This window comes from Salvelinus alpinus, chromosome 22 (assembly GCF_045679555.1).
Source record: "Salvelinus alpinus chromosome 22, SLU_Salpinus.1, whole genome shotgun sequence".
Classification (NCBI taxonomy): domain Eukaryota; kingdom Metazoa; phylum Chordata; class Actinopteri; order Salmoniformes; family Salmonidae; genus Salvelinus; species Salvelinus alpinus.
The window spans coordinates 48181519-48202867 of record NC_092107.1 but is presented as its reverse complement, the minus strand read 5'-3'; the positions used below and the strand labels follow the sequence as shown (position 1 = coordinate 48202867).

Here is a 21349-nt window from a genome sequence, read left to right as displayed (position 1 = left end):
GGAGATAACTAAAGGAGAGAGGGCGATAACTAAAGAAGGAGACAACTAAAGAAGGAGAGAGGGAGATAACTAAAAAGCATAAAATACAGGAAGATTTTTGTGAATAGTGTTGTATAGTACCGCACATGCTGTCTCTAACGCTGAATGATCGGCTACGAAAAGCCAACTGACATTTATTCCTGAGGTGACCTGTTGCATTCTATGCTGTCACGCCCTGATCTGTTTTCACCTGTCCATGTGCTTGTCTCCACCCCCTCCAGGTGTCGCCCATCTTCCCCACTTATCCCCTGGGTATTTATACCCGTGTTTTCTGTCTGTCTGTGCCAATTCGTCTTGTTTGTTCAAGCCAACCAGCGTTTGTCCTGTCAGCCTCTCTTTTTCTCGTCCTCCCGGTTTTTGACCCTTGCCTGTCCTGACCACTCTGCCTGTCCCTGAGCCTGCATTGCCGTCCTACTCTGGATTATCGACCCCTGCCTGCCTTGACCCGTCGTTTGCCTGCCCGTTGTTACAATTAACATTGTTACTTCACACAGTCTGCACTTGGGTCTTACCTTGATACTTGATACTCTACAACCAATGTGATAATTATTTGACCCTACTGGTCCTCGTATGAACATTTTGAACATCTTGGCCATGTTCTGTTATAATCTCCACCCGGCACAGCCAGAAGAGGACTGGCCAACCCTCAGAGCCTGGTTCGTCTCTAGGTTTCTTCCTAGCTTCCTGCCTTTCTAGGGAGTTTTTCCTAGCCACCGTGCTTCTACATCTGCATTGCTTGCAGTTTGTGGTTTTAGACTGGGTTTCTGTACAGCACTTTGTGACATTGGCTGATGTAAAAAGGGCTTTATAAATGAATTTGATGGTTGTGGTTCACTAAGTCAATATGGTTCTAAAAAATGTAACCGATTTCACAGTGATTGTGTTAACATCTTTCATCTCTTGACGTTCAGTAGAAATACTTTTTACCCTCCACTCTGCTGAGGGATAAAGAGAAAATCTGGTGCTACTATAATTAGATTACTATGTACAGTATTTAGCCATGGGCATCCGTGAGGAATGGCCCTGTTGCAAGGAAAACACTAGTGAAATCAGCAGTGAGAAAAGGCTCTGTGGAATACCATTCGTTTAGAGCAGTGGCAAACTTTTTATAGTCGCGTACCTCTTCAAACATTCAACCTCCAGCTGTACCCCCTCTAGCACCAGGGTCAGCTCACTCTCAAATGTTGTTTTTTGCCATCATTGTAAGCCTGCCACACACACACACTATACGATACCTTTATTAAAACATAAGAATGAGTGTGAGTTTTTGTCACAACCCGGCTCGTGGGAAGTAACAAAGAGCTCTTATAGGACCAGGGCACAAGTAATAATATAATAATAATCAATGATTTTGCTTTTTATTTAGCCATCTTACATATAAAACCTTATTTGTTCATCGATAATAGTGAATAACTCACCACAGGTTAATGAGAAAGGTGAGCTGGAAAGGAGGCACATAACTCTGCAATGTTGGGTTGTATTGGAGAGAGTCTCAGTCTTAAATCATTTTCCACACACAGTCTGTGCCTGTATTTAGTTTTCATGCTAGCGAGGGCCGAGAATCCACTCTCACATAGGTACGTGGTTGCAAAGGGCATCAGTGTCTTAACAGTGCGATTTGCCAAGGCAGGATACTCTGAGCGCAGCCCTATCCAGAAATCTGGCAAGTGGCTTTTGAATAAATTCAATTTTTGCAGAACCGCTTGTTGCAATTTTGATGAGGCTCTCTTGTTCAGATATCGGTAAGGGGACTGGAGGCAGGGCATGAAAGGGATAACAAATCCAGTTCATGTCGTCCGTTTCGGGAAAGTACCTGCGTAATTGCTCACCCAACTCACTCAGGTGCTTCGCTATATCACATTTGACATTGTCCGTAAGCTTGAGTTCATTTACACACAAGAAATCATACAATGATGGAAAGACCTGTGTGCTGTCCTTGTTAATGCAGACAGAAAAGAGCTCCAACTTCTTAATCATAGCCTCAGTTTTTTCCCGCACATTGAATATAGTTGCGGAGAGTCCCTGTAATCCTAGATTCAGATCATTCAGGCGAGAAAAAACATCACCCAGATAGGCCAGTCGTGTGAGAAACTCATCATCCTGCAAGCGGTCAGACAAGTGAAAATTATGGTCAGTAAAGAAAACTTTAAGCTCGTCTCTCAATTTTAAAAAAACGTGTCAATACTTTGCCTCTTGATAACCAGCGCACTTCTGTATGTTGTAAATGCGTTACATGGTCGCTGCCCATATCATTACATAACGCAGAAAATACACAAGAGTTCAGGGGCCTTGCTTTAACAAAGTTAACCATTTTCACTATAGTGTCCAAAACGTCTTTCAAGCTGTCAGGCATTCCCTTGGCAGCAAGAGCCTCTCGGTGGATGCTGCAGTGTACCCAAGTGGCTTCGGGAGCAACTGCTTGCACGCGCGTTATCACTCCACTATGTCTCCCTGCCATGGCTTTTGCTCCATCAGTACAGATACCAACACATCTTGACCACCAAAGTCCATTTGATGTCACAAAGCTGTCCAGTACTTTAAAAATATCCTCTCATGTTGTCCTGGTTTCCAGTGGTTTGCAGAAGAAGATGTATTCCTTAATTGAAACCATAAACGTAACTAACATACAGTGAGGGAAAAAAGTATTTGATCCCCTGCTGATTTTGTACGTTTGCCCACTGACAAAAAAATTATCAGTCTATAATTTTAATGGTAGGTTTATTTGAACAGTGAGAGACAGAATACCAACAAAAATATCCAGAAAAATGCATGTCAAAAATGTTATAAATTGATTTGCATTTTAATGAGGGAAATAAGTATTTGACCCCCTCTCAATCAGAAAGATTTCTGGCTCCCAGGTGTCTTTCATACAGGTAACGAACGGAGATTAGGAGCACACTCTTAAAGGGAGTGCTCCTAATCTCAGTTTCTTACCTGTATAAAAGATACCTGTCCACAGAAGCAATCAATCAATCAGATTCCAAACTCTCCACCATGGCCAAGACCAAAGAGCTCTCCAAGGATGTCAGGGACAAGATTGTAGACCTACACAAGGCTGGAATGGGCTACAAGACCATCGCCAAGCAGCTTGGTGAGAAGGTGACAACAGTTTCTGTGATTATTCGCAAATGGAAGAAACACAAAAGAACTGTCAATCTCCCTCAGCCTGGGGCTCCATGCAAGATCTCACCTCGTGGAGTTGCAATGATCATGAGAACGGTGAGGAATCAGCCCAGAACTACACAGGAGGATCTTGTCAATGATCTCAAGGCAGCTGGGACCATAGTCATCAAGAAAACAATTGGTAACACACTATGCCGTGAAGGACTGAAATCCTGCAGCGCCCGCAAGGTCCCCCTGCTCAAGAAAGCACATATACATGCCCGTCTGAAGTTTGCCAATGAACATCTGAATGATTCAGAGGACAACTGGGTGAACGTGTTGTGGTCAGATGAGACCAAAATGGAGTTCTTTGGCATCAACCCAACTTGCCGTGTTTGGAGGAGGAGGAATGCTGCCTATGACCCCAAGAAACCATCCCCACCGTCAAACATGGAGGTGGAAACATTATGCTTTTGGGGTGTTTTTCTGCTAAAGGGACAGGACAACTTCACCGCATCAAAGGGACGATGGACGGGGCCATGTACCGTCAAATCTTGGGTGAAAACCTCCTTCCCTCAGCCAGGGTATTGAAAATGGGTCGTGGATGGGTATTCCAGCATGACAATGACCCAAAACACACGGCCAAGGCAACAAAGGAGTGGCTCAAGAAGAAGCACATTAAGGTCCTGGAGTGACCTAGCCAGTCTCCAGACCTTAATCCCATAGAAAATCTGTGTAGGGAGCTGAAGGTTCGAGTTGCCAAACGTCAGCCTCGAAACCTTAATGACTTGAAGAAGATCTGCAAAGAGGAGTGGGACAAAATCCCTCCTGAGATGTGTGCAAACCTGGTGGCCAACTACAAGAAACGTCTGACCTCTGTGATTGCCAACAAGGGTTTTGCCACCAAGTACTAAGTCATGTTTTGCAGAGGGGTCAAATACTTATTTCCCTCATTAAAATGCAAATCAATTCATAACATTTTTGACATGCGTTTTTCTGGATTTTTTTGTTGATATTCTGTCTCTCACTGTTCAAATAAACCTACCATTAAAATTATAGACTGATCATTTCTTTGTCAGAGGGCAAACGTACAAAATCAGCAGGGGATCAAATACTTTTTTCCCTCACTGTATACCAGGAGCTTTGCCAGGCTCGCCACGTCTGTTGACTCATCCAGCTGTAATGATCCAGCTGTAATGCATAGAATTCACTGGTATGCGAAGCAGTAATTGTTTCAAAACATCTCCTGCCATGTCACTGATGCGTCGTGAAACAATGTTGTTTGATGAAGCCATTGTCTGTATCTTTTTTTGGGGCCTTTTCCCCCAGCATTGTCCCAGCCATATCTGCGGCAGCAGGAAGAATGAAGTCCTCCACTATAGTATGGGGCTTGCCTGTCCTAGCCACTCGGTAGCTCACCACATAAGATGCTTCTAGCCCCTTCTTATTAATGGTATCTGTTGCTTTTATACTTGTCTTACTACTCAAAAGTCATCTTTTAATCTCGCTCCAAAAACTCCCGTGGCTTATTTTTCAAATTGTCATGTTTTGTTTCTAAATGTCTGCACAAGAGTAAAGGTTTCCAGCGAGAGAGTAACGGTTAATGTGATTGGATGTTAATTATTTGACTAGGCTACCTGTATTTGACATTGTGTTGTTATTTAGCTGAACACTAGATGGTTTGATTGTATTTTTGGCAGTGAAACGAGGCTACTCAGGCGAGAAAAAAACATCAAATGTATAGCCCCATTGGAAAATATAAATGTAATTTTTTGAAATGTTAAGATTTGCATACAATATAAAAAAAAAAAAAGTGAATCACATTTTTATTTGGCGTACCCCCGAAGGCATTGTGCGTACCCCTGGTTGAGCATACCTGAATTAGAGGATCCGGTGAGAAGGAATCTCCTCTGACTCAGACAGATCGTTACATACTGCAGCCTCCCTCAGGTCACTCATCGTTACATACTGCAGCCTCCCTCAAGTCACTCATCGTTACATACTGCAGCCTCCCTCAGGTCACTCATCATTACATACTGCAGCCTCCCTCAAGTCACTCATCGTTACATACTGCAGCCTCCCTCAGGCCACTCATCGTTACATACTGCAGCCTCCCTCAGGCCACTCATCGTTACATACTGCATCCTCCCTCAGGTCACTCATCGTTACATACTGCAGCCTCCCTCAAGTCACTCATCGTTACATACTGCAGCCTCCCTCAAGCCACTCATCGTTACATACTGCAGCCTCCCTCAGGTCACTCATCGTTACATACTGCAGCCTCCCTCAGGTCACTCATCGTTACATACTGCAGCCTCCCTCAGGTCACTCTTGTCAATTAATATGTGCTGGTCCATAATGGTGAAGGCCTGGGGTTGGAACACAGGTCAGAATGAGACAACTGACTCGAGAACACGTACATACACGTTTGTTTTGCTATCCTAACTCCTAACCCTAACTCCTAAACCTAACCCTAACTCCTAACCCTAACTCCTAAACCTAACCCTAACTCCTAAACCTAACCCTAACTCCTAACCCTAAACTTAACTCCTAACTCCTAGCCCTAACTCCTAACCCTAATTGTAACCCTAAACCTAAAATAGTCCTTTTGTGGACTTTGCAAAATATCCCAACTTGTCATAATGGTCCTTGTTTTAAGGAACCAAAAACACTGTTTGAATCTCTGAACCAAAAACACTGTTTGAATCTCTGAACCAAAAACACTGTTTGAATCCCTGAACCAAAAACACTGTTTGAATCCCTGAACCAAAAACACTGTTTGAATCCCTGAACCAAAAACACTGTTTGAATCCCTGAACCAAAACCACTGTTTGAATTCCTGAACCAAAACCACTGTTTGAATTCCTGAATCTGGCTCTGCTTAAACATGCTGAACACATTGAAGCTGGCTCCTTTCTTCTTCCTAGCCTCCTTCAGACTCTTCCTAGCCTCCTTCAGACTCTTCCTAGCCTCCTTCAGACTCTTCCTAGCCTCCTTCAGACTCTTCCTAGCCTCCTTCAGACTCTTCCTAGCCTCCTTCAGACTCTTCCTAGCCTCCTTCAGACTCTTCCTAGCCTCTTTCAGACTCTTCCTAGCCTCCTTCAAACTCTTCCTAGCCTCCTTCAAACTCTTCCTAGCCTCCTTCAAACTCTTCCTAGCCTCCTTCAAACTCTTCCTAGCCTCCTTCAGACTCTTCCTAGCCTCCTTCAGACTCTTCCTAGCCTCTTTCAGACTCTTCTTAGCCTCCTTCAGACTCTTCCTAGCCTCCTTCAAACTCTTCCTAGCCTCCTTCAGACTCTTCCTAGCCTCCTTCAGACTCTTCCTAGCCTCCTTCAAACTCTTCCTAGCCTCCTTCAAACTCTTCCTAGCCTCCTTCAGACTCTTCCTAGCCTCCTTCAGACTCTTCCTAGCCTCTTTCAGACTCTTCTTAGCCTCCTTCAGACTCTTCCTAGCCTCCTTCAAACTCTTCCTAGCCTCCTTCAAACTCTTCCTAGCCTCCTTCAGACTCTTCCTAGCCTCCTTCAAACTCTTCCTAGCCTCCTTCAAACTCTTCCTAGCCTCCTTCAGACTCTTCCTAGCCTCCTTCAGACTCTTCCTAGCCTCCTTCAGACTCTTCCTAGCCTCTTTCAGACTCTTCTTAGCCTCCTTCAGACTCTTCCTAGCCTCCTTCAAACTCTTCCTAGCCTCCTTCAGACTCTTCCTAGCCTCCTTCAAACTCTTCCTAGCCTCCTTCAAACTCTTCCTAGCCTCCTTCAAACTCTTCCTAGCCTCCTTCAGACTCTTCCTAGCCTCCTTCAGACTCTTCCTAGCCTCTTTCAGACTCTTCTTAGCCTCCTTCAGACTCTTCCTAGCTTCCTTCAAACTCTTCCTAGCCTCCTTCAGACTCTTCCTAGCCTCCGTCAGACTCTTCCTAGCCTCCTTCAAACTCTTCCTAGCCTCCTTCAAACTCTTCCTAGCCTCCTTCAGACTCTTCCTAGCCTCCTTCAAACTCTTCCTAGCCTCCTTCAGAAACATAAAGACAGATGATAAAAGAGACTAGACTCATCACACAGAGGGGATTACCAGAGCCAGTGTTGCACAGTCCAGACCGTGGGACACAGCAGGGTTCAGAAGCCAGCCTTAATCAACTACAGGCCTGTGTTTGAAGACAAGGTACCGCCACCATTATGCCTGGCGTTATATAAGAGCGACTAGTTTAGAGACAAAACTTGCTTCGGGCAAGTCAAGATCAAGTTTAATTTATTACAATTGTATACATTAGAATTGTCACATGTAGTGAAAAATGTATTTATTTTAAACTCTGAAATATCTTGGACTGAAACAACTGAATCAAATCAGACAGACAACAGAAAGAAATAGAGGTAAATATAGGGTTAGCATGGTGGCCATGAGGGTTAGCATGGTGGCCATGAGGGTTAGCATGGTGGCCATGAGGGTTAGCATGGTGGCCATGAGGGTTAGCTGGGGGGGGGGGGGGGGTTAGCATGGTGGCCATGAGGGTTAGCATGGTGGCCATGAGGGTTAGCTGGGGGGGGTGGTTAGCACGGTGGCCATGAGGGTTAGCTGGGGGGAGGGTTAGCATGGTGGCCATGAAGGTTAGCTGGGGGGGGGGGGTTAGCATGGTGGCCATGAGGGTTAGCTGGGGGGGGGGGGGTTAGCACGGTGGCCATGAGGGTTAGCTGGGGGGGGGTTAGCATGGTGGCCATGAGGGTTAGCTGAGGGGGGGGGGGTTAGCATGGTGGCCATGAGGGTTAGCTGGGGGGGGGGAGGGGTTAGCACGGTGGCCATGAGGGTTAGCTGGGGGGGGGGGTTAGCATGGTGGCCATGAGGGTTAGCTGAGGGGGGGGGTTAGCATGGTGGCCATGAGGGTTAGCTGGGGGTGGGGGGGGTGGGTTAGCATGGTGGCCATGAGGGTTAGCTGGGGGGGGGGGGGGGGGTTAGCTGGGGGGGGGGGGGGGGGTAGCTTAACCCATCCCACTGCCCCGTCCATTAGTTTTAGGAATGCTTCCAAAAGCAGCTGTCAAACCAACACACACACACACACACACACACACACACACACACACGACTGAACCCTGACTAATACAAATAACTATAACAGACCAAGTGAATCACAGTTCAATGACGTTACAAAAAGTGAATTCCCGTGAACCACGTTTTGCTAGATGTTGTTAAAGACAGTTCCTACGGAGTCCCTGCTACAGACTGGGCTGTGGCCTAGATATCTGACCAATCATGTTCACATATCAGAAGGTCAGAAAGCAGTCATAGGTCAGGACTCAAACCAGCGCTGAAGGTTGGTGATGGTGTCAGTCCGGAGTCTGTGGTTCCGCACGGCGCGACACGCTATGCAGTAATGCTCCGCCCAGAAGGCGGTCAGGTGTACGCTGTAGCTCCTCCTCCAGGCCAGGTGTCTCTGCAGGAGGGCGGGGCTCCGGCGTAGCAGCAACAGGTATTGGGCGAGCAGGCGGGGAGAGGGGAAGTCGTCCACATGGATAAAGGCCTCAGGGGGGAGGAAGCGTTCGTAGTTTTCCCGCGGCGGCCCGAGAACTACAGGAACGGCCCCAGCCAGTAAGGAGTTCCAGAGCTTCTCGGTGATGTAGTCGGTGTGCTGGGAGTTCTCCAACGCCAGATAAAACAGGAAGCGCCTCATCGTGCGCACCACAGTGCTGTCCTCTGGCAGTGGCACACCTGCACGCCCAAACACATCCACCGCAATGTAGTTAACCAGCCGACGGTAATACGCCACGCGGGCCTGCGACTCCGACCAGTTACTGATGACCCAGGCCAGTAGGTGGGGCCGTCTGGGGCGTGTGTGTGTGGGGGCGTTGGCGTGAGGTCGAAGGCGGGGCACCAGGTAGCCGTAAGGAAGGAATATGTCTGAATCTGCACGGTAGGTCATGGTGAGGTTGAACACGCCCTCGAACCGCCGCAGGCCACGAGTGTTAGACGGGGACTCAAAATTCATCCAGATCCACTTCTGGCCACGGGGTCGTGGGTCTGACGGGAGCGCCGTGGCGTTGGTCGTTATCTCACGGTGGTGCATGATGATGGCGTCAGCCCCAGGGTACATGCGCCGGTCGTCGGTCAGTACGCACCCACGGATTCCAAAGCGCGCCTCACAGTCCGGCAGTCTACGGTAATGGCCGAAGGGGTGCGTCCACAGAAGAAGGGTGACATCTCTGGGTTCACCTTCAGTCAGAGGGAAGGGTTGCTCTCGCGGCTCCGGGAGATTGAGCAAACACACTCCGAGGAGGAAAAAGAGAGCACCGCCGAGAGCAGCGAAACATGACGTTCTCAGAACAATCACTCTACGTGTTTTGACTCGGTGCAGACTGGGGCTCTTAGCAGCTCTGGGAGAGGTAGAACGACCCCCTGTTACCCACTGGGTAAGCCACTGAGTTATCTCCATGAAATACAGTCAAACGTCCAGTCCTTATTTCCATTAAGTTATCCAGCACCCTCTTCCGTTAACTCCAGAAGTTCTAGAAATGTAATGTCCACCTCTCTGTCACATTCTCCTCTCCATTCACCTGGTGTAGTCTAGAACTCAGAATAACCGTTCTCTCCATTCACCTGGTGTAGTCTAGAACTCAGAATAACCGATCTCTCCATTCACCTGGTGTAGTCTAGAACTCAGAATAACCGATCTCTCAATTCACCCGGTGTAGTCTAGAACTCAGAATAACCGTTCTCTCCATTCACCTGGTGTAGTCTAGAACTCAGAATAACGGATGTCTTTCACCTGGTGTAGTCTAGAACTCAGAATAACCGATCTCTCCATTCACCTGGTGTAGTCTAGAACTCAGAATAACCGTTCTCTCCATTCACCTGGTGTAGTCTAGAACTCAGAATAACCGTTCTCTCCATTCACCCGGTGTAGTCTAGAACTCAGAATAACTGTTCTCTCCATTCACCTGGTGTAGTCTAGAACTCAGAATAACTGTTCTCTCCATTCACCTGGTGTAGTCTAGAACTCAGAATAACCGATCTCTCCATTCACCCGGTGTAGTCTAGAACTCAGAATAACCAATCTCTCCATTCACCTGGTGTAGTCTAGAACTCAGAATAACCAATCTCTCCATTCACCTGGTGTAGTCTAGAACTCAGAATAACCAATCTCTCCATTCACCTGGTGTAGTCTAGAACTCAGAATAACGGATGTCTTTCACCTGGGATTCCAAGGAGAAAAGTTACGGTCCTCCTTCTTTATCCCTCTGCTGTGAGAAAAACCAGTCGGCCCATTCTCAGGTAAACATCAAGTTCCTTTGTCTCTGCTCTGTCAGGACAGATAAGGATCTCTGCCACTGGATAATGTGTAGACTAGTTTTGAATGCATGAGCAAACGGATACACCGTTCTGCGCAAAATACTTGACGTGGCAGGCAGCATGCGACTTCCTGTTACCGGTGAATGGGGTCTTTGTAGCCCTGAGAGGCTCTTTCAGGACAGCGAGAGTAAACATGCTGTCCTGCAGGGCGAGGGCTGCTATGTAGCCCAAAGATACTGCTTGGACCAACAACCGTGGTTAAAATCCAGACCTCTTGGTAGAATCCATAGAACAGGGAGGCACAGGCTCAGGCAAAGTGAAACTGTACGTTTCAGAGTGAACAACATAGATAGACATAATTTAGGAGAAAAAATGGCCTATACTGTGCTTGGACCAGGGGTTATTTTCCAATCGCTTCGTTCTGAAAAGAAACATCATTTTTTTCGTTCCATTCCACTGTTCCCGACTAGCAAAATAAAGTTCTGAACTGGTTCGGTACAGCAACAAAAAATCTACGGTTTATATCGTTCCTTTCTGTTCTTTTGAAACCTCTGAAATCGATGGTTGCTATGGCATGGGCAAGCTATGGATAGTAGCTAGTTGTTTACATGCATTGGATAGACAAGTATAGGGCACAAGATTTGGTTTAACACAAACCCAAACATAGCTGCGGAAAGTAGGGCAGCATAATGGCCGGGACCAGCCCTGAATACAGGAGTAGTAAAGGTCCAGTGCACTGCTTTTGTGAAGATTATTTCATTTTATATATTTTTTAATTCAGGGGTTATTTTTCAGGGGGTGCTGCATCCTACAGCACCCCCTGAAAAATCGGAATAAAAAAATATATAAAATGAAATAATCTTCACAAAAGCAGTGCACTGGACCTTTACTACTCCTGTATTCAGGGCTGGTCCCGGCCATTATGCTGCCCTAGGAGAAACAAAACTATTGCCACCCCCGCAAAACTAGAAGTCTCAGTAAGCTAAATTAAGTTGGTCTAAAATGCTTATTTTCCAGACGTTGAAGTTAGGTTCTGAATGAAAGATGAAAAGTTATTTTCTGTAAGTTTAAAATACATATTTTCTGGACGTTGAAAAATACGTATAGTAATGAAACCGCAGGGAGCAGGTCTCGAACCCTCGACCTTCTAGCCCGAAGTCCAGCGCGCTATCGACTGTGCCACAAAAGCATTCTCGAACGGTTGTTACAGTATTTTCCGGAAGTTGAAATTAGGTTCATTTTCGGTTCTGTATGAAAGTTGAAAATATGTAATTTATATATGTCTATGTTTGGGCCAAATCAACCGAACAAAATCTGAACCAACCGTTTCAGATTTGGTCCGGAACAGAACAAAAATCTATGTCTGTGGACATTGAAATCAAGGACGGCCTGGACCACACCAAATCTTAACCAAACATAGATGTCTATGACCGGTTCAGATTTGGTCCGGACCGGACCGGACCAAAAACCAATGTCCGTGGATGTGGAAAGGCCGGTCAGGAACTGCACCAAAATGAGACATCGGTGTTGGTCTGTGCTCACAGAGGTGTAGCCTACAGTGTTGTCTGAAATTGAATTGTATGAATACCCATCTATGTGGTAAGCCTACCGTTTGTAAAACACAAAACAACGACTTCCGGACAAAATAACAAATAGATCTTCAAAAGACTTTGGCTCGTGTTTACTGGGGTGTAGTCTACCATTGCCGCCCGAAATTGAATTTTATGAATGCCTATTTTCAATGTGTTTACACAGCGGGAAATGCAGAAGTATTTTCTTTTTCGCTATGATCACCTTGTCAAAAATTGACGGATACAAACTTGAAACCACTGATCATGACAATGGGGCGAAACTCCTGGACAACAGTTGTGATTGTCCATTCCATATTGTCCATTTTATTTTGACCTGTCCTGTTTTTAGGATATGTTGTTTGTTAAAGTGACAGCTCGTTTTTTTCTATTTGATATTGCGCAATTTAGATTAGGCTTTTTGATCGGAGAAACCTGCATGATGTAAAAAGTGTCCGTCTCATCCAGCCTGTAGGCTACAGAAAAGTACACATCCTTTCTACCGTTTCCTAAATCTGATACATGATTTATGTTACATTATCTTCTTGACGGAACGTTGGTAGAGCACAGCAGTAATGCGTCTATCCAACAGCACCCGAAGAGGCCGCTGGGAATGGACAAGCGAAATATTTTGCGCCCCTGCCTTTGACAAAGTCGGCACAGCTTAAAAAACCCATATGCCACTGGTTGAGAGAAATTGTCATTGTTTTAAGGGCAGAATTATGAGGTTTTATGTGCTGTCTTGGTCAGTTTAGCTCAGAAAATGCCACCCTCTTCAATCTGCGCCATAGGCGGCTGCCTAATGAGCAGTCCGGCTTTACCTGTATTAGTTGATCGATATAGCCCTCTGCAGCACGGAAAACATTGTTTTTCTCTCACAAAAGTAGTGCACTAAACCTTTGCTACTCCTGTATTAGCGGACTGATACAGCAGTTTTCAGCGTGGGGAGAAATCAACATGCGCACGATGGCCTGAAGTTTGCATGTTATGGCAAGAGTAGGCAGGCTACTTTCCTCTTGCGATGCTGATTTTCCATACAATCCACCAGGGGGCACTATTCGCCCAGTATTGCAGTCGTTTACTTCTAGGCCTCATCAATTGCTTTTGGTATTTCCGAGGTATTTAGGAACAGGAGAACATACACCTAAACAGAACACATACAACACACATCAAGGTGAATAAAGTGTCTTCATATTAAAACCAATCAAATATCTCAAGGCTTTTATCCGGGTGCTTGTTTTAAAAGGCATAAGCCCACTCATAATGCACTTCAGTCTTCTTAAAATTGCCTGGCCTCCAGAGAAGCCATGTTTTATTTAAATTAATGAATAACTTAAAAGAGAGAGAGAGAGAGAGAGATTGAAAACGGTGTGAGATTTGAGATGTGAGCTTTGTGTTCTTGTAGAGGACTGTGCTAGAAAAACAACCTACCAGCGAGACTAACTCTCTCTATAGACCTGTCAGGGTGTACAGACTGTACAGACAGTCTCACTGTTCTGTCCCGTTGTTTGAGAAGACACACACACACACATGCACACAATGAGAGGAGGAAGCCAGATGCAGAATGTCTCCAGTGGACTCCCCAATCCATTCCCGACATCTAGTCCATACCCCCCCCCCCCCCCCCCCCCCTCTGAGAGAGACAGCTAGCAGCCCAGTCAATAGTACTTCCCATGTCCCATAAGGAGCCGTGTACTCCCTCTCTCTGCATTATTTAACTATTCTTTCATGTGAACAGTTCTATTTACAGACAATTATTTTTGTTCATACATACAAGGAAGAGTTTTGCATGAAACGATTTAGAACACTGACTGAACACCATGTTGGAGTGAAGATAAACGGGTTTCCTGCTAACATAGATCTGATTGGTTAGTGCTGGTACAGTCAATAATCCATTAAAGTATTGACAGAAGACTAACCAACTAGACACTACCAGTAGAGATGCAGTATATTACAGGAGACTGAGGCCAGCTCTCTGCTGTGTTGTGTTACATTACAGAGAAGACTAACCAACTAGACACTACCAGTAGAGATGCAGTATATTACAGGAGACCGAGGCCAGCTCTCTGCTGTGTTGTTTTACATTACAGAGAAGACTAACCAACTAGACACTACCAGTAGAGATGCAGTATATTACAGGAGACTGAGGCCAGCTCTCTGCTGTGTTGTTTTACATTACAGAGAAGACTAACCAACTAGACACTACCAGTAGAGATGCAGTATATTACAGGAGACTGAGGCCAGCTCTCTGCTGTGTTGTGTTACATTACAGAGAAGACTAACCAACTAGACACTACCAGTAGAGATGCAGTATATTACAGGAGACTGAGGCCAGCTCTCTGCTGTGTTGTTTTACATTACAGAGAAGACTAACCAACTAGACACTACCAGTAGAGATGCAGTATATTACAGGAGACTGAGGCCAGCTCTCTGCTGTGTTGTTTTACATTACAGAGAAGACTAACCAACTAGACACTACCAGTAGAGATGCAGTATATTACAGGAGACTGAGGCCAGCTCTCTGCTGTGTTGTGTTACATTACAGAGAAGACTAACCAACTAGACACTACCAGTAGAGATGCAGTATATTACAGGAGACTGAGGCCAGCTCTCTGCTGTGTTGTGTTACATTACAGAGAAGACTAACCAACTAGACACTACCAGTAGAGATGCAGTATATTACAGGAGACTGAGGCCAGCTCTCTGCTGTGTTGTTTTACATTACAGAGAAGACTAACCAACTAGACACTACCAGTAGAGATGCAGTATATTACAGGAGACTGAGGCCAGCTCTCTGCTGTGTTGTTTTACATTACAGAGAAGACTAACCAACTAGACACTACCAGTAGAGATGCAGTATATTACAGGAGACTGAGGCCAGCTCTCTGCTGTGTTGTGTTACATTACAGAGAAGACTAACCAACTAGACACTACCAGTAGAGATGCAGTATATTACAGGAGACTGAGGCCAGCTCTCTGCTGTGTTGTGTTACATTACAGAGAAGACTAACCAACTAGACACTACCAGTAGAGATGCAGTATATTACAGGAGACTGAGGCCAGCTCTCTGCTGTGTTGTTTTACATTACAGAGAAGACTAACCAACTAGACACTACCAGTAGAGATGCAGTATATTACAGGAGACTGAGGCCAGCTCTCTGCTGTGTTGTGTTACATTACAGAGAAGACTAACCAACTAGACACTACCAGTAGAGATGCAGTATATTACAGGAGACTGAGGCCAGCTCTCTGCTGTGTTGTTTTACATTACAGAGAAGACTAACCAACTAGACACTACCAGTAGAGATGCAGTATATTACAGGAGACTGAGGCCAGCTCTCTGCTGTGTTGTGTTACATTACAGAGAAGACTAACCAACTAGACACTACCAGTAGAGATGCAGTATATTACAGGAGACTGAGGCCAGCGACTCTGCTGTGTTGTTTTACATTACAGAGAAGACTAACCAACTAGACACTACCAGTAGAGATGCAGTATATTAAAGGAGACTGAGGCCAGCTCTCTGCTGTGCCCTTGTTTATTTTTGCTCGTCTGCCTGTCCTACAGATGAAGATAAGAGGACATGTCATGTCAATGTGTTTGTCTGTCAGTTCGTGTGTGTGTGTGTTTAGGCCTTTTTCTCCCTGTGATAACACACACTCCTCAGGATGGGCCCCAGGCTCTTAACTCATCTTTATCGATTTTCTCTTTCTATTCTGTTCTCTTTTTTCTCCCTCTCTCCCAGGGGATGGGATGTCTCAATTCTTTCCAGGGAGGCCCCAGAGAGAGAGAGTGAGAGAGAGAGAGAGAGAGAGAGAGAGAGAGCTCTGAGAGTGCACTGGTCACTGAGGCCCTCGCTGACCCCTGACCTTGATCTTGACATCAGAGGTGACCCCTGGGATCAAAGGTCATGTGAAAGTGCCGTTCCGGCGATTCACTCCGCTTGCCGGGTGATGATGATCTTGTCCAGCCTTCCCTAGCTGTCTGACGTGATTAGTGGGGCGGCAGATAACCTAGCAGTTAAGAGCGTTGGGCCAGTAACTGAAAGGTTGCTGGTTCGAATCCCTGAGCTGACTAGGCACTTAACCATAATTGCTCCTGTAAGTCGCTCTGGATAAGAGTGTCTGTATGTAGTGGGGATCTCAACCTCAGCCCCCCCCCCCCCCCCCCCCCAGGGCCACACATCCATGTCTGCCTCTCCCCCACAACCACGACCGGGCCTGCTCTGAGCATCCGCCCTCACAGGCTTAGTTAATGAGGAGAGAAAGTGAGAGAGTGGCGAGAGGTTGTGGGTGAGAGCCAGAATATCTGTTTGTTTCAACGGCACACTCTGTCTGGAAAGGAGATATGGCTGACGGCCTCTTTCAGCCATGGAATTCAGATCAGATGTACCTAAACTGCTTGCTAAAAGTACAATTCTAAATGGCGCATCAGCAGATCACATCCAAAAGCTAAAAAAAATACAATATTCTTCGTATCATCTGACCTCACCACACAAACAACCGAGTTCCCCATTCCTGTGACTCCTTTGAGGGAAGTCAAGAATAACAATAGAAATTCATAAGCCTTTAAGTGTTCTCTCAAACCGGTCTTTCTGGTTGGATTGGGGTGCATCATACCCTACCTAGGACAAGTCTAAGTCGACAGACAGAAATACAACACCACGTGAGGAAGCGCTCTTCTCCCTGAATTATGGCCTTAAGTCAAGTATGAAACTACGTATCAGCCCTGAACGCCCTCACTTAGAATATAAAAAACTGTTCAAAATAGCTTTAACCGTGTAATCAATGATGAAGTGAAGTATTTATTAAATTTAAAAAAACAGCTCCAAATGTAATTGAAGGGGCACTATATCTTGGCTGTGAAATAATAAAATGTCTATGATTAGAATACAAAAAAAAGCTATGAAATGTAATTTGACAGCCTAAAAGCCAGGCACACAAAGAGGCCATTAAAATCCTCGTTAGCCTAAAGGGCAGTCTGTCGGGTGGATTAAACACAAATAACTCAATTGGAAAAACGCAATCAGGGCTCTGGTTGATAAAAAGTAAAACCCATTCAAAACAATGCAACACTTTAAAGGCCTAATGCAGCTGTTTTTATCTCAATATCAAATCATTTCTGGGGAACATTTAAGTACCTTACTGTAATAGTTGTACATTAAAAACGGTCAAAAAGAAACAAATCGTTTTTTTTGTTGTTGCTATTTTTAGCTAAATCGTCATTCCAACTCAGAAACTCTGGAATCTTTCCAGATTCCAGACTTTCTGACTAGAGGATCACTGGCATCATGATTTGACCTAGTTTTTTTTCTCTCCAGAGTTTGCAGTTGTATTGAAAGTACCATATTTCTCACTGCAATAACTTTGTTATGACTTTCTGGAAGTGGTTCCAGTGGGAAACTGAAAAAGAGCTGTTATTGGCAGAGAGGTTTATCTCCCTTTGTTATTGGTCTATTAACTAATTTACCGCCTGGTGATGTCACCAACTCCACCCATGCAAAAGCTGCCGATTGGAAGGTCCTGTGTAGATTGTGTGTTCAAGCAGAAACTATCAGGAAATAAGACTGACCCATTTTTTTTTTCTCACACTTTTACAGTATTAGTTTCATCAGCTGTTGTACAATGTAATACAAAACATAGGAGGGAAAAGTGGACTTCACTGGACTTTTAAGTCAACAATGCAATGCTTACAGTGTGAATGATTACGACTGCCAATGGGTCCTAATTTGGTGTGTGTACTGCTATTACTAATTGTAATGATAAGCACAGCCTAAAGAAAAGTTATGACAATCGTAAAAATCTTTGGATAAATGGTTAAAAGTTGTCATTAAAATATATAAAAACCAATGATGTATAAGTAAAACATGTAAGCATGTGTTTTCTGAGTGAAAATCAAACAATATACTAATTTAAGAGCGTCAGTTCACGGGCCATGTAGAACTCCAGTCCATATTTTACCATCTAGAAAATTGCCAGCACCCATTATACTCTTTGGCAGTATTCAATACAGTAGGTTCCCGTTCAATAAAGTCCATTCCTCACCACTGTTTAATAAGCGAACGGACTGTTCGATAGCTCCACTCCGTGTTTTCTGGGTATCCACTGAACTCCAACCCTCGCTCTCTCTGTCAGCTTCTCATTCCGTCTCAATATGCCTCAAGATGGCGGCCAATGCGGGATCAATGTTTCAATATTGGAAGCGCTTTGATTTACAACTACTGCAGGTCAGTTTTTTTTCCCTCATTTGAGTTGCTTTGTATCATTTCAATATTTTTGCCAAGTTTGCTGCATGGAACGATATGTTTTAGGTTCGAAATGGCTATTCTGTAGGTATTTCGATCCGCTTGTAGAGAGACAGACCTCTTCTCGTATTGATCAAAGTGGTTTTCTCGCTGATCGGAAATTGATCCTCTTTGTTCAATTCCCATCGATCGTCTGGCGCCCTGGTGATGGCGTGGGGGTAACGTCGTTACCGCATAAAACCACATTTCTGAGTCCGGAACAGACCATAATATCCCCCAGAAATACACGCATGTCTCCTTGTCAACTTTTTTTTTAGCATGAAGTAGCTAGCCAGCTAACTGCTTGTTAGCTTGGACTGTTGGTCTTTGGATAAAAAATCCATTAAGTTCGTCTACGATGCTAACGCTGTGATCAGTGATGACTTCTCCGGCTGTCAGATCAGACACAAACGCGTCGACACGTTTGAGTTTGACAGTAACTTTGTAGCCCAATAGATTTGAACACATTCGGTGCATTTTTAGTGATGAACATGTTAAAACAGCCATCGCTAACACAGAGAGGCAGACTGCTGTCTACATACAGACTTGAAATCATTGGCCACTTTAATAATGCCACTTAATAATGTTTACATATCTTGCATTACACATCTCATACGTATATACTTTATTTTATTCCATCTATTGCATCTTGCCTATGCCGCTCTGTCATTGCTCCATATACTTATATATTCTTATTCCATCCCTTTAGATTTGTGTGTATTAGGTAGTTGTTGTGGAATTGTTAGATTACTTGTTAGATATTACTGCACTGTCGGGAACTAGAAGCACAAGCATTTCGCTACACTCGCAATAACATCTGCTAACCATGTGTATGTGACCGATTTGATAACTAGCCTAACTAACTAGTTGTTTTTGCTAACAGCTAAAGATAACTTGTGTTGTTGTCGAATCCCAGAAGTTGTAGCGTGCGTGGCAACAGCACAGCAGTTCCATCCAGGCAGCAGCTGGCTAAACCCTTTAAGTGATCTTCTCATCTTGTATTATATTACATTTTTAACGAACACGAAAACATTAGTGTAGGAAATTGTATTTGTATGCCAGACAAGTGCCACATTTTGGCCTGCTTACTAGCAATCAACGTTATATTTGTGGCATAACATTTCATTATTTTTAGTCAGGTAGGTTCTCAATTTGGTTGTAGGTGGAAATGTACCATGTTGGGAGGGGAAAAAAACAGCCGATTTTATAGTAGGGGAGAAAAATGGTGAGACATATACTTATCACGTTCAATATGGGTTGTAGTCTAAATCTGTGCTTGGCCACATGCAGACTATGCTTCACTCATGCTCTATAATCAAGGCTCATCTTCATTTATCAAAATGTATTTGATCATTTCTGATGTTGCCTGTGATTCATCTACAGATGAAATTATTTTAGTAATGTGCACCCACCCTCCCTCTCTCCCTCCTTTTTCCCCCTCCTCTTTGAAGTGGAGTGTCTACATTTTGTCTAGGATCTGTTTTTTCATACAGTGCAGTGCACAGCCAGGACATGAAATATGCATCACATACGTTTGTGATAAGGCCCTGGGTAATTATGGCAAAGGCCCATCAGAAGCTGTTAGTCAGGACAGTGAATCTGGGTGTGTGTGGCTCAGAGGCCAGTAGGCTTATCTGGATGATAGAACCAGTCAGAGCTGTGTGTTCTCAGAACAGTCTGTCTGGATGATAGGAACCAGTCAGAGCTGTGTGTTCTCAGAACAGTCTGTCTGGATGATAGGAACCAGTCAGAGATGTGTGTTCTCAGAACAGTCTGTCTGGATGATAGGAACCAGTCAGAGCTGTGTGTTCTCAGAACAGTCTGTCTGGATGATAGGAACCAGTCAGAGATGTGTGTTCTCAGAACAGTCTGTCTGGATGATAGGAACCAGCCAGAGCTGTGTGTTCTCAGAACAGTCTGTCTGGATGATAGGAACCAGTCGGAGCTGTGTGTTCTCAGAACAGTCTGTCTGGAGGTTAGAACCAGTCAGAGCTGTGTGTTCTCAGAACAGTCTGTCTGGATGATAGGAACCAGTCAGAGCTCTGTGTTCTCAGAACAGTCTGTCTGGAGGTTAGAACCAGTCAGAGCTGTGTGTTCTCAGAACAGTCTGTCTGGAGGTTAGAACCAGTCAGAGATGTGTGTTCTCAGAACAGTCTGTCTGGAGGTTAGAACCAGTCAGAGCTGTGTGTTCTCAGAACAGTCTGTCTGGAGGTTAGAACCAGACGGAGCTGTGTGTTCTCAGAACAGTCTGTCTGGATGATAGGAACCAGTCAGAGCTGTGTGTTCTCAGAACAGTCTGTCTGGATGATAGAACCAGTCAGAGCTGTGTGTTCTCAGAACAGTCTGTCTGGAGGTTAGAACCAGTCAGAGATGTGTGTTCTCAGAACAGTCTGTCTGGAGGTTAGAACCAGTCAGAGCTGTGTGTTCTCAGAACAGTCTGTCTGGAGGTTAGAACCAGTCAGAGATGTGTGTTCTCAGAACAGTCTGTCTGGATGATAGGAACCAGTCAGAACTGTGTGTTCTCAGAACAGTCTGTCTGGAGGTTAGAACCAGTCAGAGCTGTGTGTTCTCAGAACAGTCTGTCTGGATGATAGGAACCAGTCAGAACTGTGTGTTCTCAGAACAGTCTGTCTGGAGGTTAGAACCAGTCAGAGATGTGTGTTCTCAGAACAGTCTGTCTGGATGATAGGAACCAGCCGGAGCTGTGTGTTCTCAGAACAGTCTGTCTGGAGGTTAGAACCAGTCAGAGCTGTGTGTTCTCAGAACAGTCTGTCTGGAGGTTAGAACCAGTCAGAGCTGTGTGTTCTCAGAACAGTCTGTCTGGAGGTTAGAACCAGTCGGAGCTGTGTGTTCTCAGAACAGTCTGTCTGGATGATAGGAACCAGCCGGAGCTGTGTGTTCTCAGAACAGTCTGTCTGGAGGTTAGAACCAGCCGGAGCTGTGTGTTCTCAGAACAGTCTGTCTGGAGGTTAGAACCAGTCAGAGCTGTGTGTTCTCAGAACAGTCTGTCTGTCTGGATGATAGGAACCAGTCAGAGATGTGTGTTCTCAGAACAGTCTGTCTGTCTGGATGATAGGAACCAGCCAGA

At 45.0% G+C, this 21349-nt stretch overlaps 3 protein-coding genes across 3 annotated transcripts in view; 1 reads left to right on the top strand and 2 right to left on the bottom strand.

Annotated features, from left to right (window-relative positions):
- Positions 1-5432: 5432 nt before the first annotated feature.
- Positions 5433-7155, bottom strand: LOC139549690 (uncharacterized). Its single transcript, XM_071360353.1, has 2 exons — positions 6040-7155; positions 5433-5510 (listed from the first exon to the last, which is right to left on the bottom strand). Exons 1-2 carry the CDS (start codon positions 7153-7155, stop codon positions 5433-5435), a joined length of 1194 nt encoding a protein of 397 aa, XP_071216454.1.
- A 949-nt stretch (positions 7156-8104) lies between these two features.
- LOC139549577 (alpha-(1,3)-fucosyltransferase 4-like) lies at positions 8105-11065 on the bottom strand. The gene has a single exon (XM_071360213.1). It carries the CDS (start codon positions 9551-9553, stop codon positions 8414-8416), a length of 1140 nt encoding a protein of 379 aa, XP_071216314.1. The 5' UTR covers positions 9554-11065; the 3' UTR covers positions 8105-8413.
- A 7062-nt stretch (positions 11066-18127) lies between these two features.
- The window catches only part of LOC139549576 (protein CASP-like), a 265164-nt gene continuing 261942 nt past the window's right edge, over positions 18128-21349 (top strand). The window contains 1 exon segment of the mRNA XM_071360212.1: positions 18128-18204. Coding sequence (XP_071216313.1) covers positions 18142-18204 — 63 coding nt within the window. The 5' untranslated portion in view covers positions 18128-18141.

Bases quoted from the DNA above. Each gene is read 5' to 3' on its own strand.
- LOC139549690 (XM_071360353.1), bottom strand. From the start codon at position 7,155: ATGTTTCTGAAGGAGGCTAGGAAGAGTTTGAAGGAGGCTAGGAAGAGT. The intron at 5,511-6,039 runs GTGTTCAGCATG...TTCCAACCCCAG, and splicing joins AGAAAGGAGCCAGCTTCAAT to GCCTTCACCATTATGGACCA.
- LOC139549577 (XM_071360213.1), bottom strand. From the start codon at position 9,553: ATGGAGATAACTCAGTGGCTTACCCAGTGGGTAACAGGGGGTCGTTCT.